Below are 27,659 nucleotides of genomic sequence, written 5' to 3' on the forward strand. Positions count from 1 at the left end.
TAATTATAAACTGACTGGCAGGCAGCGCGAATGGTTTACAAACCAACAGAGCGATTGTTATGCGCTATAGTTTATTCTTATTCCATGAGTTTACATATATAAAATAAACGCACATATATAAATTAAAGCAGCGTGCGCGTGTGACTGTCAATGTAACTGTGTGCGTGTATGCGTGAGTGTGTGTGGTGCTACGGCCCTGTGCACAGTCAGACGGGGGGTTGGGTATCTGAGCCGATTGGTCGCTGCTCCGCTCACCAACACACAGCCAGTGAGTCTGGGCTTGTTTTAACACAACCAGGGGCACTTCTTCGACAGCATGTAGCAAATATATATAAGCTTATATTATTGTGATCGCTGCGGGACCAACCATGGCACACTGACATTCCGCTGCAGTTGTGTGTTACAGCGTCAATGGAAAGGTTATTTCATTGAGATTTTTGGTCTTTTAGGGTCTGATGAGGAGGAGATGAGGTGGAGAGAATGAGAGCTCTCTCCCCCTGCCTTTGGCCTGCTAGTGCTGCTGCAGCTGGGATTGAGCAGATCTGCTTTCACAAATCGAGAAAAACACTCGCTTTATGCCCATTTCTGAAACATCCGCTGTTGGTTTCACGGCAGCCGACCTCCAAATGGTAAGTTTGTCGCGTCTGATCCCACGTGTTTGTAGTTTTTTAACTTACTTCGTCCAGTCCCCTTTTGTAAGGTAAGCTTCCTATGTTATTTGTGTGGGGTTGCGTGTGTGTGACTGTGTGTTTATGTGTGAGTGTGTATGTGGGAGAGGTAGAGATGGCTAGTGTCACCACCTCTAGTCTGCGCTCCTTGGATTTGATACAATCAGCGATCATCAGTCAAAGCGATAGTATTTTACAGTAGTATACTTTGTGGATTCATTTATGGACGGAGCAACACTAGAGGTTGTATCCTGTTTTGTCTTATGCCGTCCGGCGGCCTTTAGAATGGAGGCCAGCAGCAATGTCGGCATATTAGTGTGTGCTGTGCAGGCTATGTGTGTGGCTGTGCCTGCTATCCTACTACTGTCGCACCGGGTTGCCATTGTCGCTCTGTTTTCAGCGGTGTTTGGAGATTGCATTATGTTATCATCAGATCCTTTGTTACACTGCCCGGCGCATGAATGACAATGTTGATCACCCGACCAACTAATCAACATTTTTTGAAAAACCCTCATGCAGCACTGACCTAACAGGCACCATTTGGATTTTTACAGGAAAGAGCCATGAAAACATGAGTCAGTCGTACAGACGGGCTGTTAGGGGAGGCTCAGTATTTGGCTCAGGCCAGCCAGAACTGAGGCCCCCCAATGGCCTGACCAACACTTCCTATGGAAACCAATGCAGCAGTGCTAAGCGTGTCTCAAAGAAAACGTCAGCCATGCAACTGCCATCTTCTACACTCAAACAGGCACCTGTCCAGGGCTACAGCCAGCCAGAGAGATCCCGCCGCTACAGCCCACAGAGGAAATGGTAAGTATCCCATTGCACTGCTTGTGCTGCATGTCAAGAATACTGCACACTTTCACAAATAAACTACAAACGTGAACTCTGGTTGACAGGTCTGACCTAGGGAGCCGCCGTGCCAGAAACCACATCCACTCGCCGTCCCCGAGCCCAATCAGCGACGAGGACGATGAGTTTGAGGCTCCGCTAGTCCGTCTGCCACCCTCTCCAGATGAGGACGAGATGGAGCCCTTCAAAAACGGATTTTCCCCTCACAGTTCTGACAGCCTGGAGCATTGTTCCCCCATTCCCAATGGCTACCTGCATTTTGAGTCCACGCTGTTTGACAGCGGAGAAGTTAAGGGGGAGGAGGCGGAGGAGAACAGTGATGGAGAGCTGACGCCTTCTCCTCGCTCCCCGAAACGGAACCGGGGCAGAACTGTAGCCGACCGTAAGACCATAACTTCCAGCTTGGGGGCAGACAATCATAGCTCATACAAACCGGCTGTCTTTAATCTCATGGCTAAGACTATATCTGAACTCAACCCCACACTAAGCCCCAGCGCGTTGCCTGACATCACCATGGGAGATGGGTGGAGCATGGGTGAAGACTCGGACAGCGACAATGAACTCGTCTCTACTCCTGACCGGGGTCTAATGTCACCGGCCAGCACCAACTCTAATGTGAGTCTAAAGTGCCTGGGATACTGCCTCAATCTTCTGTTTAGTTTGTTTAGTTTACTTTTTTGACCAATTACATTTTCCACACTCAACTCACCATTTGTCCCTAACATGCATGTGTTTTGCCAAAAGACATGCAAGGCTTTTGGTGTGAGATGAAACCCACATGGAACACAGCCCTCAATATATGCGAACTTCAGTAAGGCCCCATTGAGCCACAGTCGGGTTCGAACCCAGGACTGTCCTTTTTGCTGTGATTTAACCCACGGTGCACTTTTATTGAAACCGGATTACCCAATGCTGTTATATTGATTGTCATTTTATTGAGGAAGACTCCTGGTTTAACCAAGCATCGCTTGATTTGTTACTTTTTCATGTGCAAAGATGGCTGATCCACAAGCGTCGCATCGTGTTGTAAGCTTATAGATCTGCTATTTTATTTATTTATTATTATTATTCGAAAGTGAAAGTGGTCCACTTTAAGTTCAATATTAACCCATTTAGACCTGAGTTAAAAACATTCACTTTGAAAAAATATATATTCAAAGATTTGTGCCACATTTTAAAGATTTTTCAAAAATAGCAATCTACAAGCTCATAGCGCGCCACCGAGTGGAGCGCTACGAGCAGATTGCTATTTTTCAATAGCTAAATTATAACATAATGTTTAAAACGCCAAAAGGGGTGCCCGCCCAAAATGGGTTAAATTAACAAGAGCTTGTGACTAAATAACTACACTGGATCTGAACACAGGTTGTTTTTTTCCATTTCCTGAAAAGTATTCTCTCTGTCTACCGAGCAATCTTCGTTCCTACTCTCACCTATGGTCATGAAGTGTGGGTCATGACCGAAAGAATAAGGTCGTGAATACAAGCGGCCGAAATGAGTTTTCTTCAACGGATGGCTGGCATCTCCCTTAGAGATAGGGTGAGAAGTTCAGTCACACGAGAGAGACTCGGAGTAGAGTCGCTGCTTCTTCGCCTGGAAAGGAGCCAGCTTAGGTGGTTCGGACATCTGGTTAGGATGCCTCTCGGGCGTCTCCCTAGGGAGGTCCTCGAGGCACATCACACTGGGAGGAGACCCCGGGGCAGACCAAGGCGCAGTTGAAGGAATCACATCGACTCACTGGCCTGGGAACGTCTCGGGATCCCCCAGGAGGAAGTCACTAATGTTGCTCTGGAGAGGGAAGTCTGGTGGAGCTGTTGCCCCCACGACCCGACTACGGATAAGTGGTTGAAGATGGATGGATAACAGTATTAGACATAAAACGGCAGTAGGGATTTATTTTAATGGCCTGGATCTGTAATTATGTATTCTCATAGATTCGTGGTTCTCAACTTTTTTTCACTAAGTACCACCTCAGAAAATATTTTGCTCTCTGGGTACCACCATTATGACTTAAATTAAAATTCGGTAGTGTACACTTAACTATTCCATCATATTCACACAGGAGGCACATTTATTCTAATAAAATATAAGAATAATATTTACAATACAATAAAACTGGCACTCTTACAGACAGACACGTACTTGCTTATGGCAGTCCATCGATGTCGATGTTGACGTTGCTCCAAATAAAGTTCAAGGGATAATTATTGTTGTGTCTGTCGTCTGTGCATAGCCTGATGGCTGCTCAGACCAATGCGAGATCCGCAAATTTTGTCACAGGAGGGACAGGGGAAGGCAGCACACACACACACACAACAGGGAGAGAGAGACACACGTGAGAGGGAGACTTTTACTCTCTCACACACATACACGCAAGCGTGCTTGCGCACACACACTAGTGAGAAGTTTTACTTTAGAAAAATGCAATAGTGCTGTAGGTCCGTCTGACTTCGAGACGTCCACCACTGCAGTTTTTACGTGCAGCTTCTGCTGGTCAAAATATCTTCCACACTTTTATAGTTCCATTTTAAGCCACTGCGTTGCCACCGTTTTGTTTGTTGTCATCCGTGAACGTATCAAAGCCAACAACAAACGAGACTAGTTTCTTATTCCTTGACTTAATTGAAATTCATAATTTAACTTACCGGTATACGTTTTATTTAGAACATCAGGTCTGTGGCAGAAAAGTATAATCTACCAGTAGCTGCATGTACAGCAACACAGTTGTGAATATTGTGCCTGTGTTCTGCATAATATACTAACATGTTTACTTTGTCCTGTATAGCCCAACAGCCCAAAGAAGAAGCCCCTCCCAACAGCACAGTACATGGACGGGGACCTGGTGTGGGCAAAGTTCAACAGAAGACCATGGTGGCCATGTCAGATCACCTCTGACCCCAAGGCGGGGAACCACACAAAGATGAAAGGTGAGACTGAAGTTGTGTGACTGATGGACATGTCACTGAAGTGTCTCCAATGAAAATGTCTCCAGTGAAAACGACTACAATTGAACCTTCAGCACTTTAATTCGAACGTGCAAAGAAATATGGATCAAATACACAAAGAAGAGTCTGTATCAGATATTTCATCGATTACTAATATATTAACGTGATGGAAGTCTGCCTCTTTTTACGGAGGGACTCTTTTCACCTGTACATACTTTTACATGCATTGTCTGCAACGTCATGTATTATTTATATTGATTATGTAACTAAAAACACAAACCGTTTAAAATGTTCCAAAATGGAATATGCTCGCAGCGAGCATATTCAAATATAGTCAACGCAAACGTCTAAAATGACACTGATGCTTTGCCAGTTTTGGGATAATGGACCAGAGTGCTGAAACTTGTCATGTTTGGGATGCGGTGTGACAGATTTATACATTTTAATTTGTCAAAGAGAGAAGAATGTCAGACCCCGCAATCGCTTTTCCATTTGTAAATTCAATTCACAGCAAATGCCGAGTTGAACAAATTATTGTTTTAAGCCATTACCCAAACCAGGAACGCATCTGTCCTTTTAGATTGTTGCATTGGCTATTTAAAAAATAGCAGATTCACAAGCTCACATTTAGAAAAATCTTGAAAGGGTGAGAACTACTTGAGATTTAGAAGGCATTTGTAGAACCGGCTTAATTGACGACCACTCTAGTAAAGTTTTGCACAAGGTCACAAGAATTTGTACGAGAGTATACATCTTCGAGTGATGGAGTATGATTAGGCCTATTTAATACTTAACCCTTTTTGGACAGAATTCATTTCTAATAATAAAAAATATATATTTTCTTTGTTTCTGCCATCAATCAGATGCTATATTAAGATGAGATACTCAATTTGAATTTAGCACAAACAATAGATATAAGTTTAGCTATGTGCCAAATCTAAAGCAGTAGGCTATTACAGTTATTACACTTATTACACTAATACACTTATTACACTATTGCAGTTATACTTAGCACTTGTTGCAAATTTGTCCCAAACAGACATTGCCAAATATCTCAGACAATAAGTGAGGTCAAATGTAATCTACTTCAATATATTTGTAGTTGAGTCATCGAGTTAGCTGGTGTGTATTTTTATTTTAGCACAACTTATCTCTTAATTGGGCATAAAGTCACACACTGGCAGCCTAGATCCAGTGCTTCCAGTCCTACCTTGGCATGTGCCAAAACTGACCCCATAGGCTTTGACAGCCTTCCTTTTCCACCTCGATTCAATTAGCCTTTATTGTCTCCCAGGAGAAATTTGTCTTGGGCACCAAGAGACAGCGTTATACATTACATACATAGATCATAGTACAAAAAATAATGTGCAAATATATCAAGAGGTTCAAGTATTACAGTATTGCACTCTCCCATCTCACCTACATTTGGCCATCAACTGGTATGTGTCATGTGACCCGGTGGGGTTTACAAATAAAATAAAATACATAGCCGAAAATAGCTTGTAGATCGGAAAATTTCCCAAAATGTCTATTTGATGACATACCCAAAATAGTGTTGCCAGGTTGAAACTAGTAAATTCTTGAATGCATCAATAACGTTGTTTTGTCCTTGCAGTGCCCAGTCCACGTCCGTGCCGCTTGTACTTCCTGGCAACGATCGGGGAGGTCGTAGAGTCTTCCTGGGTTCAGGGGAAAGCCATTCTCCCATTTGTGGGTGGTCATCAATTTGACAATCTCCCAGTGCTTCGACGGCGAGGGAAGCAGAAGGAGATGAGCTACAAGTATACAGTAAGTTTACAATGGAATGAATCTAGAAAACATTCAGAACCTTTTTGTTTGTAGATGTCAGCTCTTGAACATTTCTCTGTCCTTCGCAGATACCCAAGAGTTTATTGACTGCGTGGAAAGTCAGTGTGGCGGAAGCGGAGTATCTGCTCTCGGGTCGACAGCGCGGCGCAGAGAGCCCGTCGACCACGTCCGTCAATGGAGGCGAAAGGGTGCCCACTCCACCGCCTCCTGAAAGTCCACTGGAGATCCCCTCTGTTTCAACGGACCCCGATATATCCCTCCCATCCGGCTCTTCGGCCAATGGAAATCTACACCCTCCTGTCACGAACTCTACCCCGAATCCAAATCCCCCAGGTCCACTTAGGGCTTTTAAGAAGAAAAAGAAATGCCTCTCTGACATATTTGGACATATAATTGGGGGAGTGAAGGAGGAGCCGGCTGCGCTTGCGGCGGTCAACCAGACGCGCAGTACAGTAGATCCAATTAAAGAAGAGCCCAAGGACTCACCGTACGCGGATCTGGATTCGGTACCTATGCTCCAGCGCCCGAAACGAACAGAAATACCTTTAGCGCAGGACCCAGAGACACTGGTCAGTAAAGAACAGGGTCCTAAAAAGCCACAAGGCAAGTCCGATTTGAAGGAACAGAGTCCCAAAAAGGTGCAAGGCAAGTCTGATGAGAAAGAGCACGCTCCTAAAAAGCCAGAATGCAAGTCTGCTGAGAAAGAAGAGGGTCCTAAAAAGCTACGAGGGCGGTCCAATGAGCGGGAACAGAGTCCTAAAAAGCTACAAGGCCGGTCCACTGAGAGAGAGCAGGGTCCTAAGAAACTACAAGGCAGGTCCAATGAGAGAGAGCAGGGTCCTAAGAAACTACAAGGCAGGTCCAACGAGAGAGAGCAGGGTCCTAAAAAACTACAAGGCAGGTCCAACGAGAGCGAGCAGGGTCCTAAGAAACTACAAGTCAAGTCCAATGAGAGAGAGCAGGGTCCCAAGAAACTACAAGGCAGGTCAGATAAGAAAGAGCAGGGTCCTAAGAAACTACAACGCAGGTCCATTGAGAAAGAAATCACTCCTAAGAACGCCGAGTCTGGCGTTGCCCCTGGCGTTTCCCCCCCAAAACAGATTCCTGACGATGCAGACAAAAATGAAATAAAGTCTGAACAGGGTTTGGAGAGCTCTAAAGAATCGCTAGAGGTCTCTGTTAGCGAGCACTCTACGCTTCTTCCTGCCAGCAGTCGTCTTATGACTCGGGCCTTGAAAGCAGAGGAAGAGACAGAAGTCAATGACACGTCAACCTCTTGCCAACACTCAACAGACGATAGCATTGATGATGATGCGCATGATAAAGTTTTTATTGGTAATGATCAGATCGAGACTGACCTGTCCCCTAGCAGTGTATTGTCCCCTAAACGTCGCGCCAGAAAACCCGATAAAAAGCTAATTCGCAACGGCTCATTGACAATGACCAAGTCTCCATCTCCAGGCCCCGGGCAACCCGTTGTGCCGCCGGTCAAGATTAAAACGGAGAATATGGTCTCTGATGTTTCGTCCTGTTCCTCCCCGCCATCCTCTCTCTCGCCCATGGACGCGTTCCAAGACGTCAAGGAACTGACATTTAAGTCCCTCGTCAAGGAGGAGTGCGAGGATCCTGATTTGTCCACGTTTCACCCCGACGCCAACTACAAATTCAGCACCTTCCTGATGTTGCTGAAGGACATGCATGACACCAGAGCAAAAGAGGGCCGACCTCTGACTGTCCCTCCAACGCCGGTGGTGATCAAAGAGGAGCCCATGGTTATCCCGAGCTCCTCGGGGAATGACCCATGGACATCGGCGATCAAAACGGAGAACAACCGGCCAATGAAACCATCCACATCCAAAAGCACAGCAGTCAAAGCCAGGAACAGGACTAAAGCTATCATGAAAAATGACACCTACAAATGTGAAGGGATGCCACTTCTCACTCGGGGGCCGAGCTCGGACAAACAGCGTAGAAAGCAGCGACTGCCCGCCAAACTAAAGGTCAGCATACCTGGCCTATCTCCTGAACTGGCCGACCTGGCTTATGGCAGAGAGTTTGTTAGCGGCCACGCTGACCTCGCAGAACCCGGATTTAGCTCCGCTGTCGCAGCCACGGAACCCACAGTTAGCTACCTCGATAAGAACTCTGATCCCAAAGTGGCTCCAAAGAAGCGCTGGCAGATGGCCGAGGGGGTTCCCGAGAGGGCAGCCGAGGTGCGGGGCGCCGTCGGGGTGACCATGGAAGTGAACGGTGTTTCCGGAGGCGTGGCAACGGCAAAGCCACTCCTCGCCCTGTCTCCTGACGTGAACTTCGGTACCGAGAAGAACCCGCACATCCCGGAGAGGAGCGAAACGGCTGGTAAGTCCGAGATCACATCTATATAAAGCCTAACCCCTTTTATTGTTTGTTTTATTCGTTGTACGACCACGTCACTCACGGAAAACGGATGAAAAAATGCTTTAATTTTAGCCGTCTTTGAGCCAACTGACGACGACCAAAAAGCTGATCGTATACGTTTCCATGTTTCCTTCCACAGCGCATTCAGAAAACAAGCGGCTCCGGAAACCAAGCAAAAGGCTGTTGGAGTCGACTGAAGAGTATGAACAAATATTTGCCCCAAAGAAGAAATTTAAGAAAAATACAGAGCTTTCCAAGACGGTAACATTTTATTTCATCTTTATATGTTTTTGGAAATGCTACAGTGGAAAACAACTATTATGTAAGAGTCATATAAAAAAAAAGGAGGATCACTGGATTCACTTTTGGTATGCTTTATATTATTATAACTGTATAATGCACACGGTAAAACCTTCAGAAAGTATACATATTTACCTGTAAGTTGCTTTTCAGAGATAAATGAACACGTACAGATGATGGCTGCAACAGTGAACCGTGTTTTGACGCTATGGTCTTCCTGTCTGTCTCTTCTGTGTGTATATACTGTTTACTGTCTGTGTATTATACAGGAGAGGGACACATTATAGGAAAAATGTATGATGAAGTACTATCCAATCATGCTCGGTGGCAGTACAAATGCTGAGCAGAATCAGCTGACCTTGATTTTTGGATCAAGATTAACAAGAGAGACTATTAAAGAGGGTTTGTTATTGGAGTTCAGTTACAAACTAAACTGGCTAGTGTCAGAAATTATAATATGAAGCGCACACACTCTGACCTTCATGCTTGTACATGATTGTGATAATGTAAGGTGGCTGAGAATGTCGCTCGAGGCACTCTCCATCTATAGACGGAGAGGCCGCCCGGGGGAAACGGAAGGTCTCGGGGTTGATTCCCGGCCCTACCAATGTGTTGCAATTGTCCCTGAGCAAGACGTTTATCCCCTAACTGCTCTTCCCGTCGACTGCTCGCCGCTTCACTCAATTTATGAATGAGTCAACCATTGTAAAGCGCTTTGAGCACTAAAAAAAAAAACGCTATTAAAAATGCAAAAAAAAGAAATGTCATTCCCTCTGCTCTCAAGTCTGACCTGAAAACTGTCAATTCAGGACATCATTATACAGTGTCAGAGGGATGTTATATATATATATATATATAGTAGCGTTGTAGTGCATAAACACCTCATTACAAAGACTAAAGGCACATTTGCGAATTCAGTGGTGCAAAAAAGAAAAAGTCCATCCATAGGCACTGGTCTACAGAGATGTAGAAACAATAAGTGATATGGTCCGATGAGTCATCCGTCTTCACAAGTGGGCGAGTGCATGTGTGGCGTACCGTACACCAAGAGCCCGACTGCTTGACCCGGCCAGTGATGAGGTCTGGTGGCTCTTGTCATGCTGTGGGCGAGGCATTATCATGGCATGTCCACTTAACCCATTCTGACCTGAGATCAGATTCATACAAGGTTTCCACTGGACACACACTGGTCTGATTAACCCATTCTGACCTGAGATCAGATTCTAAAAAATGTCAGTCGTTCTTCGATTTTTCAAAAATAGCAGATCTACAAGCTCGTAGCGCGCCACCGAGTGGCTAAAGCATAACATGATGCTAAACACCAAAAGGGGTTCCCGGTCAGAATGGGTTAAGGAGGGGCCCTGCAAATTAATACACACAAAAAAAAAACCAACATACAGAGTAACCACATAAATGCAGTGCAGTGCACATGATATAAGACTACCTACCGTACTTCATACTTTGACGTATTATGTGTCGTTCCCCCGAAAAATAGCTGTTCCATAAACTCACAGCGCAATGCATTGTGAGCTTGTTGTAGATCTGACAGCATAAATAAAGCACAAGTATTTTCATATTCCCACTCACTCACTCGCCACGAATAATAAGCGACACCTTCGTGAAATAATCCAACACTTTATATTGGTTTGTCCTTTTGTCACCTATCTGTATATACAGTATGTATATCGTCGCTGTTGGGTGGAAGCTTTCTATCTCCATATTTCACATTTTGATGTTATGTAAATTAATGCCCTATGTTTTGTCATTTAAAAAATATATATATTTTAAGTCTATAAAGCTTAATGGCCCATGCTGCAATGCCAACCCGACGGCGTGTCGTGGGTTTCCGAATCACAATCCTGACAACCTTTGCTGCGTATCGCTTCCCACCCGAAAATGTACAATTTTGGACAATTTACGCCCGGCAATAGAGACAATATTCAGGGAAAAAAAGTGTGCGTGTGAATTCAGATTCATTGATTGTATTACATTGACGTCCACCTTTATTCAGCAGGAATTGCTTTTGTTTTGCGTCCCACAGGGTACTACTAGTCCAGTCGGTGATAAAGTTAGACAGCCGACGGCGGGGTTGCCGTCACCAGGTGCCGTCACCTCCAGCTCCATCTCCACCCCGTCCCCCTCCCCCACCCCCTCTGCTGGGCCTCCAGCAGCACTGGAAGATGGCCTGTCCCAGGACGAGGCCCCTGCTGCTGTGGCACACCCAGTGACCCCAACGCAGCCCTGTCTCTCCACAGAGGCAGCAGACAACACTCATCTACCTCTGGACGCTGGTAAATAGTGTGTGTGTGTGTGTGTGTGTGTGTTACATTTTGTTCACATTATCATCAACCCCTGTTCTGTAGGTTTTTTTTTAACTCATTTTGACCTGGGAACGATTCTATAAATGTCTTCTAAATCCTGACAGTTTTCTGTCTATGTCAGTCGTTCTTCGATTTTCCTAAAATAGCAGACCTACAAGCTCGTAGCGCGCCACTCGGTGGCGCGCTATGAGCTTGTAGATCTGCTATTTTCCAATAGCTAAAGCATAACATAATGCTAACACGAAAAAGGGGTTGCCGCCCAGAATGGGTTAATGTGTGGAATGACATCAGATATCGATCTTTGGTTCATATTAATTCAATTAGCCAATGTAACTCTGTTTTGACAGAAATAAAAACTTCCTAATGAATTCATATAGCTTAAGCTTACTCTATCGCAACTCTTGTTGGCAAACAACACGTCATATATTAGTATTACAAGTATGCGTTAGATTTGAAAAGGAAGCAATTACATCATTATATATTGGTATGATGTAGAATATACTGATGCTGTAGTAGGCCACGTTTGAAATGTCTTTCTTGAGAAATCCTTCAAATGTAAGAACGGTTGTATAGATAGGTAGTAAAAAAACAAGTTTCTGTATCCCATAGCTCCTGTAAACCAAGAGAGGAAGAGGCCGAGGAAGTCTTCGCACAAGGTCCTGGAATGCACCATCGAAGAAGTTTCTGTTGATCCTTCAAAGGAGAAGGTATAGTGTCCCCCCCAGTCCGAACAGACATTACCCAACAACTACAGTACGTCCTATGGTCCATGGGTTGTTGTTTGCAGTGCTCTTGGCAACACAGTTTCTTGGTTCTCTCCTTGTCATATCCAGGAGGAGGCAAAGAGACACAGTGGCGTTACCTCAAAGAGCAAGCCAGAAGTCACAGTCACTCAGGTATCACCAGAACTCTTAAGCGCTTCAACTCTAGTGGGGCCTGCTCTTGGCATGACATAATAGTAAAAAAGAAAAAAACAGACGTGCAAGCTCATATGTTTTTCTATGGTTTAACCCATTCTGACCGGGCACCCATTTTGGTGTTGGCATCATGTTATGCTTTAGCTATTGAAAAATAGCAGATCTACAAGCTCATATCGCGCCACCAAGTGGCGCGATACGAGCTTGTAGGTCTGCTATTTTTGAAAAATTAGAAGAACGACTGACATTTTTAGAATCTGATCTCAGGTCAGAATGGGTTAATCAGACCAGTGTGTGTCCCGTGGAAACCTCGTATGAATCTGATCTCAGGTCAGAATGGGTTAAATGTGGCTTAATGCACATGCACAGGTGACTAGTCAGTCACCTGTGCATGATTAAGCTAGCTGCATACTACACCTGAGAAACCAAAGTCAGTTTGGTTCGGGAGGGGCTCCCAGATGAGAAAACGTCTAACGGACAATTGTATTTCATATTGTCACCTGTGGCTTCCAGCGAGTCGCTCAAGCAGTGTGTACACTAGACAGCAGCACCGGGACCGATGGTTAAATGAATTAATATTGCGACCGCAAGGAGCTGTGGGGAATTTGTGACGGAAGTGATGGGTTGTATTTATGAATGGACGATGGAGAGAGATTTCAGAGGAATGTCTCCTGGAAGGTGGCTCTTCCAAACTACCAAATGTAGTTCTGGTCCCGCCCACCCGAACCTCTTGAGTGACGTCATATTTTAGTAGCGTTTGATGTACCCGTTTTGTACTATATCATCTTGTATGTCTTGCTGCAAAACCAATTTCCCCTCAAATAAAGTCGAAGGTGTTTTGCACAGGTTGAATCTGTGCAGAAGGAAGTGCCTGCACCCAGCACGTCGGCTGACACCATCGCTGCTGTCCAGCATGTCCTCGCCACCTCCATGGTCTCGGGGCCTCCGAGCCCACCGGGATTGAAAACGCCCAAACAGGAAATGGACATGGAGTGCTCCAGCCTTGAGGAGAGACAGGGCCCAGCCAATGGAGCGCTAACTCCCAAACCTGAGGTAACCTGTTATGTAACTCTCGAGTCAATTCCGTTTTGTAAAATTCTTGCATGGTCACGATGACCCCGTCCGTGAGAGCTGAATACTTGGTCCTCGTGCCAGTAGAACAAAGGTGTGCCTGAGTAACTGTAACAGGCTCAATTGTAAGAGGAGGGACAACTGCAGGTTGTCTTCATTTCTGTAGTTGTCACCACATTGGATTAAGATCCAAACGATAGCAGATTAAACAACCTGTCATAACAGAATATGAACTCTTCTTACGTGTAAAAACGGTTAAATTCTTGAGAGCTAGAAAGAGATAGAGAAGGAAACAGATATTGTAAATATGGCAGTGTGAGATATATATATACTGTACGTGAGGTGCATGGAAAATATCAATAAAATGTGGCAGTTAAGTAGCATGGTTATTGCAGATGTCTGCTGGAAAGGAATATGTAGCTTAAACGAAAACTTAGGTAGAGTACTTCAGTGGTTGCTCCGTAACGTCACAAACCAGATCTCTACCAAAGTGTCGAAGTTTGCTTTAATTCCGTCGTCACCCAAAGTGACATTATTCCTCATTATTTCTCTCTCTTTCCACAGGTGTCCTGTCCCAGCCTGAATGATAGCTTCTACTCCCAGATGGAGTTGAAAGGGAAGACGGGATCAACCTTGAAGGAGAATGTCTGTCAGGTAAGATGGTCGCCCAGACCTGATGTTTTTCTTTGTTTAATTTTTAATTGATTTAAGCGTTTGTTTATTTGTTTAGGGATGTTGCTATTTAACATATTTACAGTTCAACAGTCAATGCATGGAACTTGATGTGATGTGAACTGATGAGCGTATAGTGTAGCTACTGCTAATTTCCATCACTGTGTAAACCATAGCCTCTTGGGGCTTCTTGCTTTACAAAATAGATTTTTTTCCCCCAACTTGTCGTGTCTCCGTAAGAGGCCTCCTGCTGGTTTTGTCGTGTATGAAGTTTTTCTGCAGGACTTGGGGCCGATTCATACTTAGTCTGACAGACCCTTTGGCCTTATTGTGTTAAAAGTTGTAGCAACTTGTGGTCAAGTAGCCAGTTTCAGTGTGTGGTTTTGTGTCGTTCTGCAGGTGTGTGAGAGGACGGGGGAACTTCTGGTGTGTGAAGGCCAGTGCTTTGGAGCCTTTCACCCACAGTGTATTGGCCTTTCAGCGTCTCCCAGAGGGAAATTCCTCTGTCATGAATGCACTACTGGTGGGTGGCATGTTATTCTTGTGTTTTCTTTGGTTGTTTTTCTTTAAATTTCTTGCCCACAATTTTGCAACCCATTTTTTCACCTAGTGTCACTGTCAAATGATCTAATCATGTAATCCTGGGCACTTCCTCTGCCAGAGGGGGCAGTGGATTGACCTCATACTTACTTCTATGCATGAGGAGTCCAAGCTGCTTCTTTTCAACTGACGTTATTCCGACCAGTTCCTTTCCCCTCCATCCGGCGCCCCAGCTGGCCAGGGTGAAGTAGTTTAGAGACCAGGATTGTTTCATGTTTTTAGACACAGGGAGAACATGCAAACTCCACACAGAAAGGCCCTTTCACCAACCCCCGTCTCGGGTATGGGCACTGATGACACGAAGGAGAGAACACGCCCCCACCACCCACAGCGTCCCCAGCGGGAATCGAACCCAGGACCTTCTAGCTGTGAGCCGACAGCACTACTGACTGTGCCACGGTGCCCCCAGTCTTGTGTCATTCTTGTGACCAGTCATGTGTTCAAGACAATGTATTTTAAAATATCTTCAAAAATATTCTTTCTAGCCAGATAGGATTTGACTAATTTGGTTTCCAGTAAGAGTTAATTTTGCGACAGCACAGGCTAAACGGAAGTTGGAGGAGGCAGGAGAAGGTGCTTTAAAATTCTACACATTTTCAGAGATTCTGAAAGAAATGGTACATACTATTAGGCAGGAGACATTTGAAAATTGTGGGAGACAACACGTCTTATCTCGGGCGGCGGTGGCTCAGGGGTAGAGTGCTTGGATGGGAACCGCGAGGTTGCCAGTTCGAACCCGGGCTCCCCCAGAGTTACTGTCGAAGTGTCCTTCAGCAAGACACTGAACCCCTAATTGCTCCCGATGAGCGCAGCTAGTTGGTGCCTTGCATGGTTTCCGCTGCCATCAGTGTATGAATGGGTGAATGGGTGAATGTAATGCACAATCTATGTAAAGCGCCTTGGATAAAGGCGCTATATAAATGCACCATTTACCATTTATCTCGAGAGACTACCGATCTGGAAACAACCTTTTGTTTTTTTGTTGCGTTTTTGTTTTTCATTGGCTTTGCTTCTTGTCCTCAGGTGTTCACACATGCTTTGTGTGTAAGAAGTCAGGTAACGGGGTGAAGCGCTGTATGATCCCTCTGTGTGGGAAGTTCTACCATGAAGACTGCATACTGCCCAACTCGGTCACACAGCCGCAGAATAAAGGCTTCCGCTGCCCGCTGCACGTCTGCCTGGCCTGCCACATCACAAACCCGCTTAACCTCTGCACCTCCAAAGGTAAGCTCTTAAGCCATTTTGGGCGGGATTCGGGAACCCCTTTTGGTGTTTTCAGCATTATGTTTAGCTATTGAAAAATAGCAGATCGGTGCCGCGCTAGGTTTTTTGGAAAATGTGTGAAAAGCTTTGAATATATATTCTTTCAGAGCAAATTTTTTTGCTTCTGAGGGGTTCCTGGATTAACATATTTCCAGATGGGTTTGGTGGCCAAATATATATATATATATATATAATATCATTTTTGGATTCCTTTGACATGAAAAACGAAACATAGGGATTTTCTTGGTGGGGGTACACTGCTAAGGAATGGAAGTACATCGTTGAGTGTGAGTGAAGTCGTTCAGATGAGTGGAGATCTTCATAACTGGCCTGCACCAAACGGCAGACATGCCAAACCAAAACGGGCATTTTGCACCAATAATGCAAAATTATTGTAATGTTTTTATGACTTACCGGTATATAAACTTTATATTTGAATGAAATGTTTATTTCATTTATACCCCGGAAGGAGGGCATCAAGATAACGTTTTGGAATTATGATAACTATATGGCTCAAGTGCGACTTAGTTGGTTAATGTTTTGGTCAATTTGTAAATGCAAACCACACACAACGGGAGAACTAAGTGATGATTCACTTAGTTCAACAAACACAACTTGAACTAGAAAAGTGTGCTCCATTGGAGCATGGTGATGACCCATGGGAACAGAGTTATAGGCCAAGACGTGCCTGTTATAGCACCACCATGAGGCCGATTTGAAAAATGTATAGGGTGGATATTCTTCCTTGGCTTAGCCCTAGTGGGAATGTGCATGCAAAGTTTCACAGCGTTCATGATTTGAGCCGGCATTTCATTCAAAACGGGCCACTCCTGCAAACTTTGGAAGCTAATCAGGATAGAATTATGAAAAATTGGACAGATCCGTCCTGATCACATGACTTAGGGTTAGTAAAAAAAAAAAAAAAACTATCAATAAATAAATCGACCTCCTGGTGGTGCTGGGCTGATATGAAAAAGTACGGGCAGAGATTTTTCCTTGGCCTCTAGGAAGTGTGTGTGCAAAGTTTCACGCTGATTGATCCAATGGTGCCGGAGATTGTCTGTCTGTCCACAGACAGTTGGAGGAACACACACACACACACACACACACACACACACACACACACAGTCACACACACAGACTGACGAAAACATAGTCTCGACCACACCTTCAGCCTGAGTATTTTTGGTTTTGAGAAGAATCTGCAAAGGCGGTATTTTAAAAATATCACAGTGGCTGTGTTACTTTGAGATGGCAACAGGCGAGCGACCACATGTGTTATTGGTTTTTGTGCAACATCTTGAACATCTGGTCCAAGAACAAGTTTACTGAAGAAGCAAGATATCCGAGTACATCTGCTAAACACACTTATCAGCGAGACCTGGTGGATCACAGATCCACCACAGATCCACCAGGGAACACTCGCATGTACTTGAATATGGAACCTCCTTTTTTTTTTCGTCCTATGGTGTAGGTCGACTGGCTCGCTGTGTACGCTGCCCTGTGGCCTACCATGCTAACGACAACTGCATGGCTGCAGGCAGCTTGGTGCTAGCCAACAACAGCTTCCTCTGTCCAAATCACTTCACCCCTCGCAAGGGCTGCAAGAACCACGAACACATCAATGTCAGCTGGTGCTTTGTCTGCTCTGAAGGTAAGACTAGTCAGAACACAGGCCAACCGTGTTTGTGCAGAACCCACAACCTCTGCGGTGGTGGGAAGGCACTGTACCGCTGTGCCACCCGAGCGCCTCGGTGTATATGGTGCCGTATACTGTGGTACGGTACTGTAACGTTGTGCTGTTCGTGTTTCAGGGGGCAGTCTGCTGTGCTGCGAGTCCTGTCCTGCTGCGTTCCATCAGGAGTGTCTGAGTATCGAGATGCCTCACGGCAGCTGGTTCTGCAACGACTGCAAAGCTGGGAAGAGGCCGCGCATCAAGGACATCCTGTGGGTCAAATGGGCTCGTTACAGGTGAGGACGGGGACCATGGATCTCTCCGGTATAGAGCGTCGCAAGTCCCGCCCCCCCCTCGAGAGACCCGGAAAAAAAAATCCCCGTTCATTTTTCCTCATAGACTTTACAGAAAGTATTTATTTAAAGACGTTTACGCCGCGGACAAAGCCAACTCTTGTCGTGACAAATCATGACAACAAACACAATTTTTCGGGCCAGACAAAGAATTAGAAAGTAGGAAAAAATGGCAGGTTACAACACTTCTTTTTGTTGTTTTTCTTCTTTGTAAGTATTGGTTTCGTCCAAAATATTGTGTGTGTTGTCATGATTTGTCACGAGTTGGCTTCGTACGGCGCTTAAAAGGTCTTTAAATGAATACGTTTTTAAATGTCTATGGGAAAAATGCATTGGGATTCATTTCCTGGGCCTGGCGTGGTCATGAAAGGGGGCGGGACTGCAACGCTCTATTGACAGATGAACCTGGTTATCGTTGCTGTCAGGCAACGTCATGTGACCAAAAACATTTCAGGAAAGAACCGGTGGATCCAATGTAGTTGTTTTTTTTTTGTCACATGCTCTTGTTAATGCTTTTAATTGGTTAAATACCACTTTCACATACAAAATAGCAGATCTACAAGCTAAAGCATTGGATTGTGGCGCGTTGTGATCTCTCAGATTGCATATTAGCTCTCTTATCTACTTTTGTGTGACACTGTAGACAAAGTAGGGCATTAGATGCCAAAAAAATTCAAATATAGAGATACAAGGTTTCTGCCCGACGGCAACATTACACCTTATTTTTCCAACACCTGATCTGTGTTTAGGTGGTGGCCTGCTGAAGTTTGTCTCGCCAAAGATGTTCCAAACAACATCCTGAGGATGAAACACGAAGTGGGCGAGTTTCCGGTACAATTCTTTGGCTCCAAAGATTTTGTGTGGACGTACCAGGCCCGGGTGTTCCCCTACATGGAGGGTGACACACACAACATAGAGAAGATGGGAAAGGGCGCTGATGCCATCTACAAGACAGGTACATTGTACTGGTTGCACAATGTAAATATGCTGACATATTACACTGGATTGGACACTTTTCGTCACCGCTAAACCCCTTATCCCTAAACTTCTTTGCCTTTTTTACTATTTTGATTTTTTTTTGAATAGTTCAACTAGCCAATCTACATTGACACGTTGTGAGCTTGTAGCCTGGCCATTTTAACTATTAAAAAATGTTTTGCAAAATAGTAAAAAGGCAAATAAGTTTAGGGATAAGGGGTTTAGCGGTGACGAAAATGGAGCCCTAGGGGCCCTATGTTGCCTTACCACTTATCCCTAAACTTTGTTTTCAAATGGCCGATGTACAAGCTCACAACGTGTCTAGTGTCGATGTAGATCGGCTAGTTGAACTATTTTTAAATGTTTTTCAAAATAGTAAAATATGGCTAATACGTTTAGGTATAAGGGCTAAGGCAAGATGTAGATCTTTATTGTAGTTTCGGCATTGTTGCAATTTCCTCTCTCCATCACGAGAGGGAGATGGCGAACTTACATTAGCGCTTAGCTTTAAGCAATTTTAAGACGCACCGTAACAACTAGGCCAGCGGCGCCCAAGACACATTCGTAATGAAAAATCGATATAATTAGTTGCAGCCCGAGTCGATGTCTCAATCATGTCTCGTGTCTCTTAGCACTGACCGAAGCAGCTGAAAGGTTCAGGGAACTGCAGACGGAGAGGGAAATGAGGCAACTACAAGAGGACCGAAAGAACGACAAGAAACCTCCTCCATACAAGCACATCAAGGTATCGTTTCGAACCCATACATGCACACGTCTGATGTTTAATTATCACCCACTCGAGGAGGTTCCAACAAAACCCGCGCTGTGTGCCTTTTTTTACGCAGGTGAACCGACCGATAGGGAAGGTGCAGATCATCACGGCGGACCTGTCGGACATCCCGCGGTGCAACTGCAAGGCGTCGGACGAGCACCCGTGCGGCCCGGACTCGGAGTGCATCAACCGCATGCTGATGTACGAGTGCCACCCTCAGGTGTGCGCGGCGGGAGACCGCTGTGAGAACCAGACCTTCACCAAGCGGCAGTACACCGTGGTGGAGATCTTCCGGACGCTGTCCCGGGGCTGGGGCCTGCGCGCCCCCACCGACATCAAGAAGGTCCGTGGTTAAAACAACCCATTCTGACCTGAGATCAGATTCTAAAAATGTCTTCTATGTCCCTGACAGTTTTCCATTCTGACCCGAGATCAGGTTCTAAAAATGTCTTCTACGTCCCTGACAGTTTTCCATTCTGACCTGAGATCAGATTCTAAAAATGTCTTCTACGTCCCTGACAGTTTTCCATTCTGACCTGAGATCAGATTCTAAAAATGTCTTCTACGTCCCTGACAGTTTTCCATTCTGACCTGAGATCAGATTAAAAAAATGTCTTCTATGTCAGTCGCTCTTCGAGCAGACCTACAAGCAGACCTACAAGCTCGTAGCGAGTGGCACGCAGTGTCCTACACCTGAACATCCTCAGCCGGGGATTTTTTGTTTAAAATAGTCCAAAAATGGCTGCCAGACCTATGTCATCTCATTCTTTTCTCCTCCTCTCTGTTCTTCTTCTTGTCGCTATCGTTGTCACGTTCCCTCGTTGCACAGGGGGCGTTTGTGAACGAGTACGTGGGAGAGGTGATCGACGAGGAAGAATGTCGAGCGAGGATCAGACATGCTCAGGAGAACGACATCTGTAACTTCTACATGCTTACACTGGACAAGGTGAGGCGGTGCTGCGGATTGAAACTATGACTGATAATCTACGAATTCATATGAATCGTAGTGTTTTTTTATTTATGTGCCGTGTAATGCACTTAAACTAAAGTGTAAACATTTTTGTTAGAAAAGAAAAGTAAGACTTTCCAAGCCTATCTCCTGTTTCTGTGCAATAATGTGCACGCACACTCCCCTGGACATGACGCTAGAATGTCACAGCGGTTTGCCCCAATCCAAACCTTGATGCCGAGTGCCAAGCAGGGATGCATGAGGCCCCATGTTTAGTCCTTGGTGTGATCAGGCTGGACACTAATCGCAAGGCCACAAGAGCGGTCTCTCTTTTTCTTTTTAGAAAGGTGCTACACCAATAAATATCTTGTTGCAATCAAAAGCTATCACTTATATTATTTAATTCAAAGAGCTTTATTGGCATGAGAAAACATACGTTTACATTGCCAAAGCAGAAAGAACAATACAGCAATACATACAATATTTGAAAGTCAGAATCTTCAAATAGATCAATTTCTATGTGCCAAGATCACTGGATGCAGGTATAGTGCAGGAATATACACAATTATTAGTCTTTAGGGTGGTTGTGTTCCATTTGATATCCTTCTCCTATCGCAGCAGCTCACACATCTTGCTGCTGTGTTTGGTTTGCACATTGTTGTACTTACCTTGCAGATATGGGAGTTTTTTGTCATTGGTCATGTTTTCAAAATCTGTGGTGTGTGGTTGTAATCTGTGGGAAGTATATGACTTGTGTCTCTGATGTCTTGGTACAATGGACAGATGGCTAGGAAGTGTAGCTCGGTTTCCACTTCATTTTGTGTGCAGTGGGTGCATAGTCTGTCTTCTCTCGGGATACAGGTCTGCCTATGACGGCTTTTCTCGATCGCGAGACTGTGCTCATATTAACCCAGGATGTGTATTGTTGTTGACACCAGGACCGGATCATTGATGCCGGGCCCAAGGGCAACCAGGCTCGCTTCATGAACCACTGCTGCCAGCCCAACTGTGAGACCCAGAAGTGGACGGTGAACGGAGACACCCGGGTGGGCCTATTTGCTCTACAGGACATCCCAAAAGGTCTGCAAATGTATTTTCTATTGAGTTTTTTCCTACACATACACACTTGTTTTCTATTGAGTTGGCCTTGATTGTTGACAAGTGTCCATGGCCCCTTCTGCACTGGCAGCCAAGTCCAGCCTGAATCAGATCTGTGGCACATCCAGATTGGATTCAGATTTGTCAACACAAACGAGTCACAAACGAGTCACATGGAATTCGCGACTTGAGACACATTAAGAGGTGGTTTCAGATTTCAGGACATCCGTCTCAGTCGGAACGCAGACTGATCTAACCTGATCTAACCATCCAAGTTGCACATCTTTGCTGTTGGGTAGAAACCACTTAATTCAGAAAATGAAAAATATATATTTTTTCAGGAAATGAAGAAAACCGTATATTTTGAAAACAAAGCAATACTGCCTCATCAAAGTTGGTTTTGTAACTTTATGTATTGTCAATTACTTCCGTGAGAGGTGGTGGAGTTACCTGTTTTAGCAGACAGTTTGAGGGTCCAATGGAGTTAAGAGGTTTTGTCCCAAGCGCTTTTTACTACTTTTCGTTGGTTCAATATTTTCTAAACGACACACAGACGTAAAGGGTGTTCAATAGCACTGAGTCATGCAAAAAAACCCTCAAAAATGGAGTTAGGTGGTTTCATCCCGAGAGCAAACTGTCCAAAACGTCACTTGAAGCGTCAGGGCGCCTACGTCGTTACCATGGTAACCAAAGCAGAACACTCACAGATTTGTGACAGATCCGATCCGGTCACTTGCAAATGCAGTGTGAACAGTGAAGTCGGGCCAAAAGATCGGATCTGATGGATGATCGGATCTGCAGCCAAATGGATTTGGCTGCCGTCTAAAGGTCGCAGGTAATTTGTTGAAATCCATCATCTGTGGCTAAATGGCACTTCATCCAAACAGGTGTGGAGTTGACGTTCAACTACAACCTGGAGTGTTTAGGCAACGGGAAAACTGTCTGTAAATGCGGAGCTCCGAACTGCAGTGGTTTCTTGGGCGTCCGGCCAAAGGTAAATACATCATCTTTATTTAGGTAAAAAATACATTTTAGTGTCATGAGAAAATAAAATTCTTGGTACAGCAAATTCAAATCCAAACTAAATTATTATAAATGCCAATGAGAACGATAATCATTTTGTACGTCTCCTCGGCGTGGCTTGCCCAAGTTTCGAGGTCCCCAGCCTAGTAGGTTCTGCTCAAGGTGTTACATTTGTCACATTGTCCATCAAAATAATATATATTTGAGGGACCTCTCTCAGCCACGATGTACCATGTCTGAGATTGCCAAAGTGCTGCAGAACAACCTTGTAGTAATCCAGTGTCTCGATGTCTCTCAGAACAAGCCGCCAGCAGAGACACCGAAAGAAGGGAAAAGGAAAGTTCCCATGAAGAAGAAGAGCAAGCCGGAGCTGACGAAGGAGCGTGAGGATGAGTGTTTTAGCTGTGGCGACGGAGGACAGATTGTGTCCTGTAAGAAACCTGGCTGCCCAAAGGTCTACCACGCCGACTGCCTCAACCTGTCGAAGAGACCTGCAGGCAAGTGATCTGAAAGCCATTTGCTTCCTGGTTCGAGATTTTTTTTAAATTATTTAACCCAATAATACAAGCTCGTAGCGCGCCACCGAGTGGCGCGCTACGAGCTTGTAGGTCTGCTATTTTTTTTAGAATCGTGAAAATGTGGCGCGAATTTGGAATATATATTTTTTCAGAACAAACGTTTTTAACTCAAATCCGGGGGGGTCCCTGGAACAACATATTTTCAGATGGCGGCCGGCGGCCAATTACATATATTTTTGGGGGTCCTCGACATGAAAATGTTTGAGAACCACTGACGTAGAAACATGAGTTTTTCAGAAAACACATTTTCTAGAATCGTCCTCGGGTCTAAATGGCTTAAATTTGAAGCCTTTATTCTGAAACATAACAATTGCATCACATCTGAAGGACACTTTAGAACAGTGTGACTGGAACGTAGGACAAAACATGAATTAATTAGCAAGACATACACAAAACGGGAGTGTTGGAGTAGAATTTCGAAATGACGAATATAAAAGAAAATATATAGGTGCCAAAATTCTTTAGAATTTCTAATTCATTAATTCCTCAATTCATCAGCAAATGTCATTGTTAAAATGTTCCAAAAATAAAAGCACATCTAACATAGGAGACGTTTTTATAGACTGCACTGACCGTGATTCTGTGCCCCCCCCCCCTATAGGGCGATGGGAGTGCCCATGGCACCAGTGTGACGTGTGCGGCAAGGAGGCGGCCTCCTACTGTGAGATGTGTCCCAACTCGTACTGCAAGGAGCACCGCGAGGGCATGCTCTTCATCTCCAAGCTGGACGGCAAGCTCTCCTGCAGCGAACACGACCCCTGTGGCCCCGACCCGCTGGAACCGGGGGAGATCCGTGAATATGCGCCCAGCGGCGCCGCCCACATGACGCCCGGAGGGGGGGCCGCCGCCGCCCCCTCGCCGTCGTCGTCGGGTCCCGGTCCCGGCTCCTTGGTCTCGGATCAGAGACCGCCGCTGCTGCCGCCGCCACCTCCTGCTGCCGCCTCCCTCCCCTCGCCCCCCGCCGCCGCTGCTCTGTCCACGCCGGTCAAACCGGAAGCTGCTCCTCGGCTCTACATCAACGCCCGGACAGCTACCACCAGGTTCATCCCCCCCAGCACCACCTCCTCCTCCTCCTGCTTCGCGGACGGCGGCGCGTGCAGAAAAACGTTCCGTTCTCTCTTTCACCCGACTCCCGAATCCTACGAGGACGAGAAAGAGGAGGAGGAGGAGGAGGTGATGGTGGTGAAGGAGGAGGAGGAGGATGAGGAGGAGGAGGAGGATGGCGAGGAGGAGGAGGAGGAGGAGGATGGCGAGGAGGTGGGAGAGGACGGAGGGCTGGAGGAAGGAGAGGTGGACGAGTTGGAGGTGGAAGGGGATGATGAAGATGAGGAGGAGGAGGAGGAGGAGCAGGGGGACGGGGACGAGGAGGAGGAGGACGACGAGGAGGAGGAGATGGAGATAGTGGAGGACGAGGGAGAGGAGGGTCAGTATCATGGAGAAGTGGAAGAGGAGGCGGAGGAGGGCGGCGGCGGGGACGTGTATGACACCTGGGGCGGGTATGTACAGGACGAGGAGGAGGAGGAGGAAGGGGAAGGGGTGGAGGACGACGACGACGACGATGATGAGGAGTGGTGGAGGGTGGAGGGCGACGAGAACATTGACAACAAGTGAGCTGTCTCTCTCTCTCTCTCTCTCTGGAGCGTGTCCATCCATTCCTAAACAAACAAACTCTGCAGAGTCTCTGCAGAGACTCTGCAGAGACTCATAGAGACTCATAGAGACATCGGAGGACCTCGAGGCCTGAGAGAGTTTTAATAGTTCTGTCTGTGTGGTACCTGTTTGAACTAAAGTCCTGGTACGGAGTTGCCTTCCAACATCTCCCGGCCCGGGTCGGACGAACAGTGGGGGGAGGGGGATGCAAACTTGGTGCTAAGGCTCGAGGACCGAGCCACTCCGTCTTGTCATGTGTTTTTATTATTATTATTTGTGTCTGGTGCTGATTATTATGTTCTTTCTTTTTTTTTTTCCTCTCCTTCCATTTCCTCTCTTGACATTGTTTACATTTCCATCTCTACTTTTTATTTTATTTTTGGAATACGAAAGAAAAAAAAGGATGAGAACACACCCCCCTCCACCCCCCCCGACCACTGACTGCTGAGCATATGGGCGTGCTATCATGTTGACACCGTCATTGTAGTAACCATGTCTTATTGGTTTACGAGAGTGATCAAAATGTATGTTCTCACTGATCAATGTCATGAAAAAATTGAAAACGATAAACGCCAAACTGGTTGATGCCTCTAGATGGCAGAAATAGACCTTTTTCAGTCTCACAAAAGACTAGTCCTTTAAAACACAAGAAAAGTATCACTACATTGGGTTTCTAATGTAATATAAAAATAAACGGTGAAAACATTTACATATTTCCCCGAGTTTAAACGGAAGCCAAGTCTAAAAACTACAACTAGGTTTTTTTTATGAATTTATAACCTAATCTCGTACTTCAAGGCCAGTCTTGAGCCATGTTGGGACAAGACATCCCCTGCCAATGTCACATTCTCCCTCTTACACAGCCCTGGGTAGGTCACCCGGCCTGGTGGAGATAAGTCCTTCACTGAGTGAGCACCCTCTTACTAGTTTCTATATATTATTGAGACTGGGTGCCATTTTTATACCTGCCTTTCTTTTGACTTGCTTGGTGTTCACACAAGAAATAGGGCAAACAACTGGATATTTCCCTAAAAGTAGATTTCTCTAAAGTGTCTAAATTTGTCCAACTCCAAACAGAAATGTCAGAGCATAGATCAAGTTACAGAGCTGTTTTTCTGGGGCTGAGAAAGCCAATGTCTTTCTCAAGGCTAGGATGGATATGTTGAGTTAGGGGGATTTTAACCTGAAACCTTGGGGTTATGAATTTGTTTGAACTAGCCAATTAGTATAAAATACATTCAAGGCCGTGATATATTGTGATTATACCACAGCTTCTGGCGTTTTAAACACCCATAGCCTTGGTATAGTCACATAGCCTTGTGTGTTATATTATTGCTTAATTTTAAACACAATAACATTCCATGAATTTAGTATGTGGCCCAGCTTTTACTAACACACACCGTCTCTGTGCCGCACCACATGCTGAATTAGAATAAAGACAAACTACTAAAGTACTTTGATGCAGCGTTTTGTTTTGTCATAGTTCACATCTCCCCGAACAAACACCCTTGCACCACCACCTGGTCAAATTTGAGTGATAGATCGTTATGTTGAATGGTTTCAATGTACATATCTGGTAAATAATCAAGCAATACAGGTCACATTTTGACTTATGGCATAAGTCCTCTTTAGAGTTTTATGAAGTAGAGTTTTATACTTATGAATTTGAGTGTTGTGCTGTAATTCCTTTAGTCCCCAGACAGCTCTGTCTGAGATGACCATTTGCTCACATCTCTTATGTTTAATGTTAGTTACTGGAATGAACACAAGCCAAGTATTATACACAGTGAAGTCCTCGGAGTGAACCACATTCAACCTGGCGTCACTATTTGGGGCCTGTCATTAAACGCGACGGTATTAAAATATATTTCCGAGTTTGTAGATCAGCTATTTTAGTCTTGCGACACTGGTGTGCAACAGAGTATAAATAGTTAAATGAACCGAGAGAGTGTAGATATATGTAACCAAATGGTTACATTTGTACACTCGGATTTACAAATGGTTAAATGAACACTGAAGATTTTACTGTGTAATAATAATAATAATGTTGTTTGGTTAGGCAGCTTCTGGATCAGTGGCTGGTTCTCACACTCAGACTGTGAACATGCCAGGGTGTTTCAGAATTCAGTTACCTTCTGTTCTGTTGACATCATGACTCGTACTGAATATTTCTTTGTGGTTTGGGTTTTCTTTTTTCTTCATTTTTTTTTAGTTTTTTTTTTAACTTACGTGGCATTTTTCTGGCATTTAAAATTTCACTGTGCTTTTGGCAAACGGTTTGACATTTTAAACTCGGATGGCAAAGCTGATGTTTTGTGGTGTCCTTTTTCATTAAAGTGTCTGGCGAGAAAGTCATTTAAAATTTGGAATTCAGCTGTAATCAGGACATTATTTTCCTACTCACTGTTCACACTGTTTCTTTGTTTTTAATTGAAATGTACATGGTTTTATAGAAACAATGAAAGAATGTCATTTATCAAATGGTCAAATTTGTTGATTCTGTAGGTAATGTCCTTTAAAATTCAGACGGGTGAGACAGATTTGCGCCGTTGTTTCTGTAATTAGCCACAGTTTTGGGACGGAACATTTATTTTTATTTCTTGGCAAAATGAACAGTATCGTTAGTAAACAGACTGCCATGAGAAGAATGTACTGCCTTTTTGGATAGATTTGGGGAAAACGTCTTTTTTGTGTGTGCCCATTTTTATATATATTAGGTTATACAATTGCTGTGAAAAAGGCGTCTCAGTCCCTTATAGCAAGCAAAC

At 44.9% G+C, this 27,659-nt stretch overlaps 1 protein-coding gene across 1 annotated transcript; it reads left to right on the forward strand.

Annotated features, from left to right (window-relative positions):
- Positions 1-305: 305 nt before the first annotated feature.
- Positions 306-26,016, forward strand: nsd1a (nuclear receptor binding SET domain protein 1a; the record flags this gene model as incomplete). Its single annotated transcript, XM_080773343.1, has 25 exons — positions 306-629; positions 1,223-1,478; positions 1,568-2,135; positions 4,306-4,447; positions 6,081-6,253; positions 6,343-8,632; positions 8,811-8,932; positions 11,013-11,262; positions 11,902-11,999; positions 12,126-12,188; positions 13,056-13,262; positions 13,845-13,934; positions 14,352-14,475; positions 15,576-15,776; positions 17,290-17,469; positions 17,630-17,786; positions 18,593-18,798; positions 19,454-19,566; positions 19,667-19,936; positions 20,423-20,539; positions 21,481-21,622; positions 22,528-22,634; positions 22,962-23,160; positions 23,843-24,546; positions 25,969-26,016. The coding sequence occupies exons 2-25, from the start codon at positions 1,240-1,242 to the stop codon at positions 26,014-26,016; spliced, it is 6,810 nt and encodes a 2,269-aa protein (XP_080629469.1). The 5' UTR covers positions 306-629; positions 1,223-1,239.
- Positions 26,017-27,659: the final 1,643 nt, after the last annotated feature.

The sequence above is a fragment of the Protomyctophum bolini genome (assembly GCF_963924005.1).
Source record: "Protomyctophum bolini genome assembly, chromosome: 10".
NCBI lineage: Eukaryota > Metazoa > Chordata > Actinopteri > Myctophiformes > Myctophidae > Protomyctophum > Protomyctophum bolini.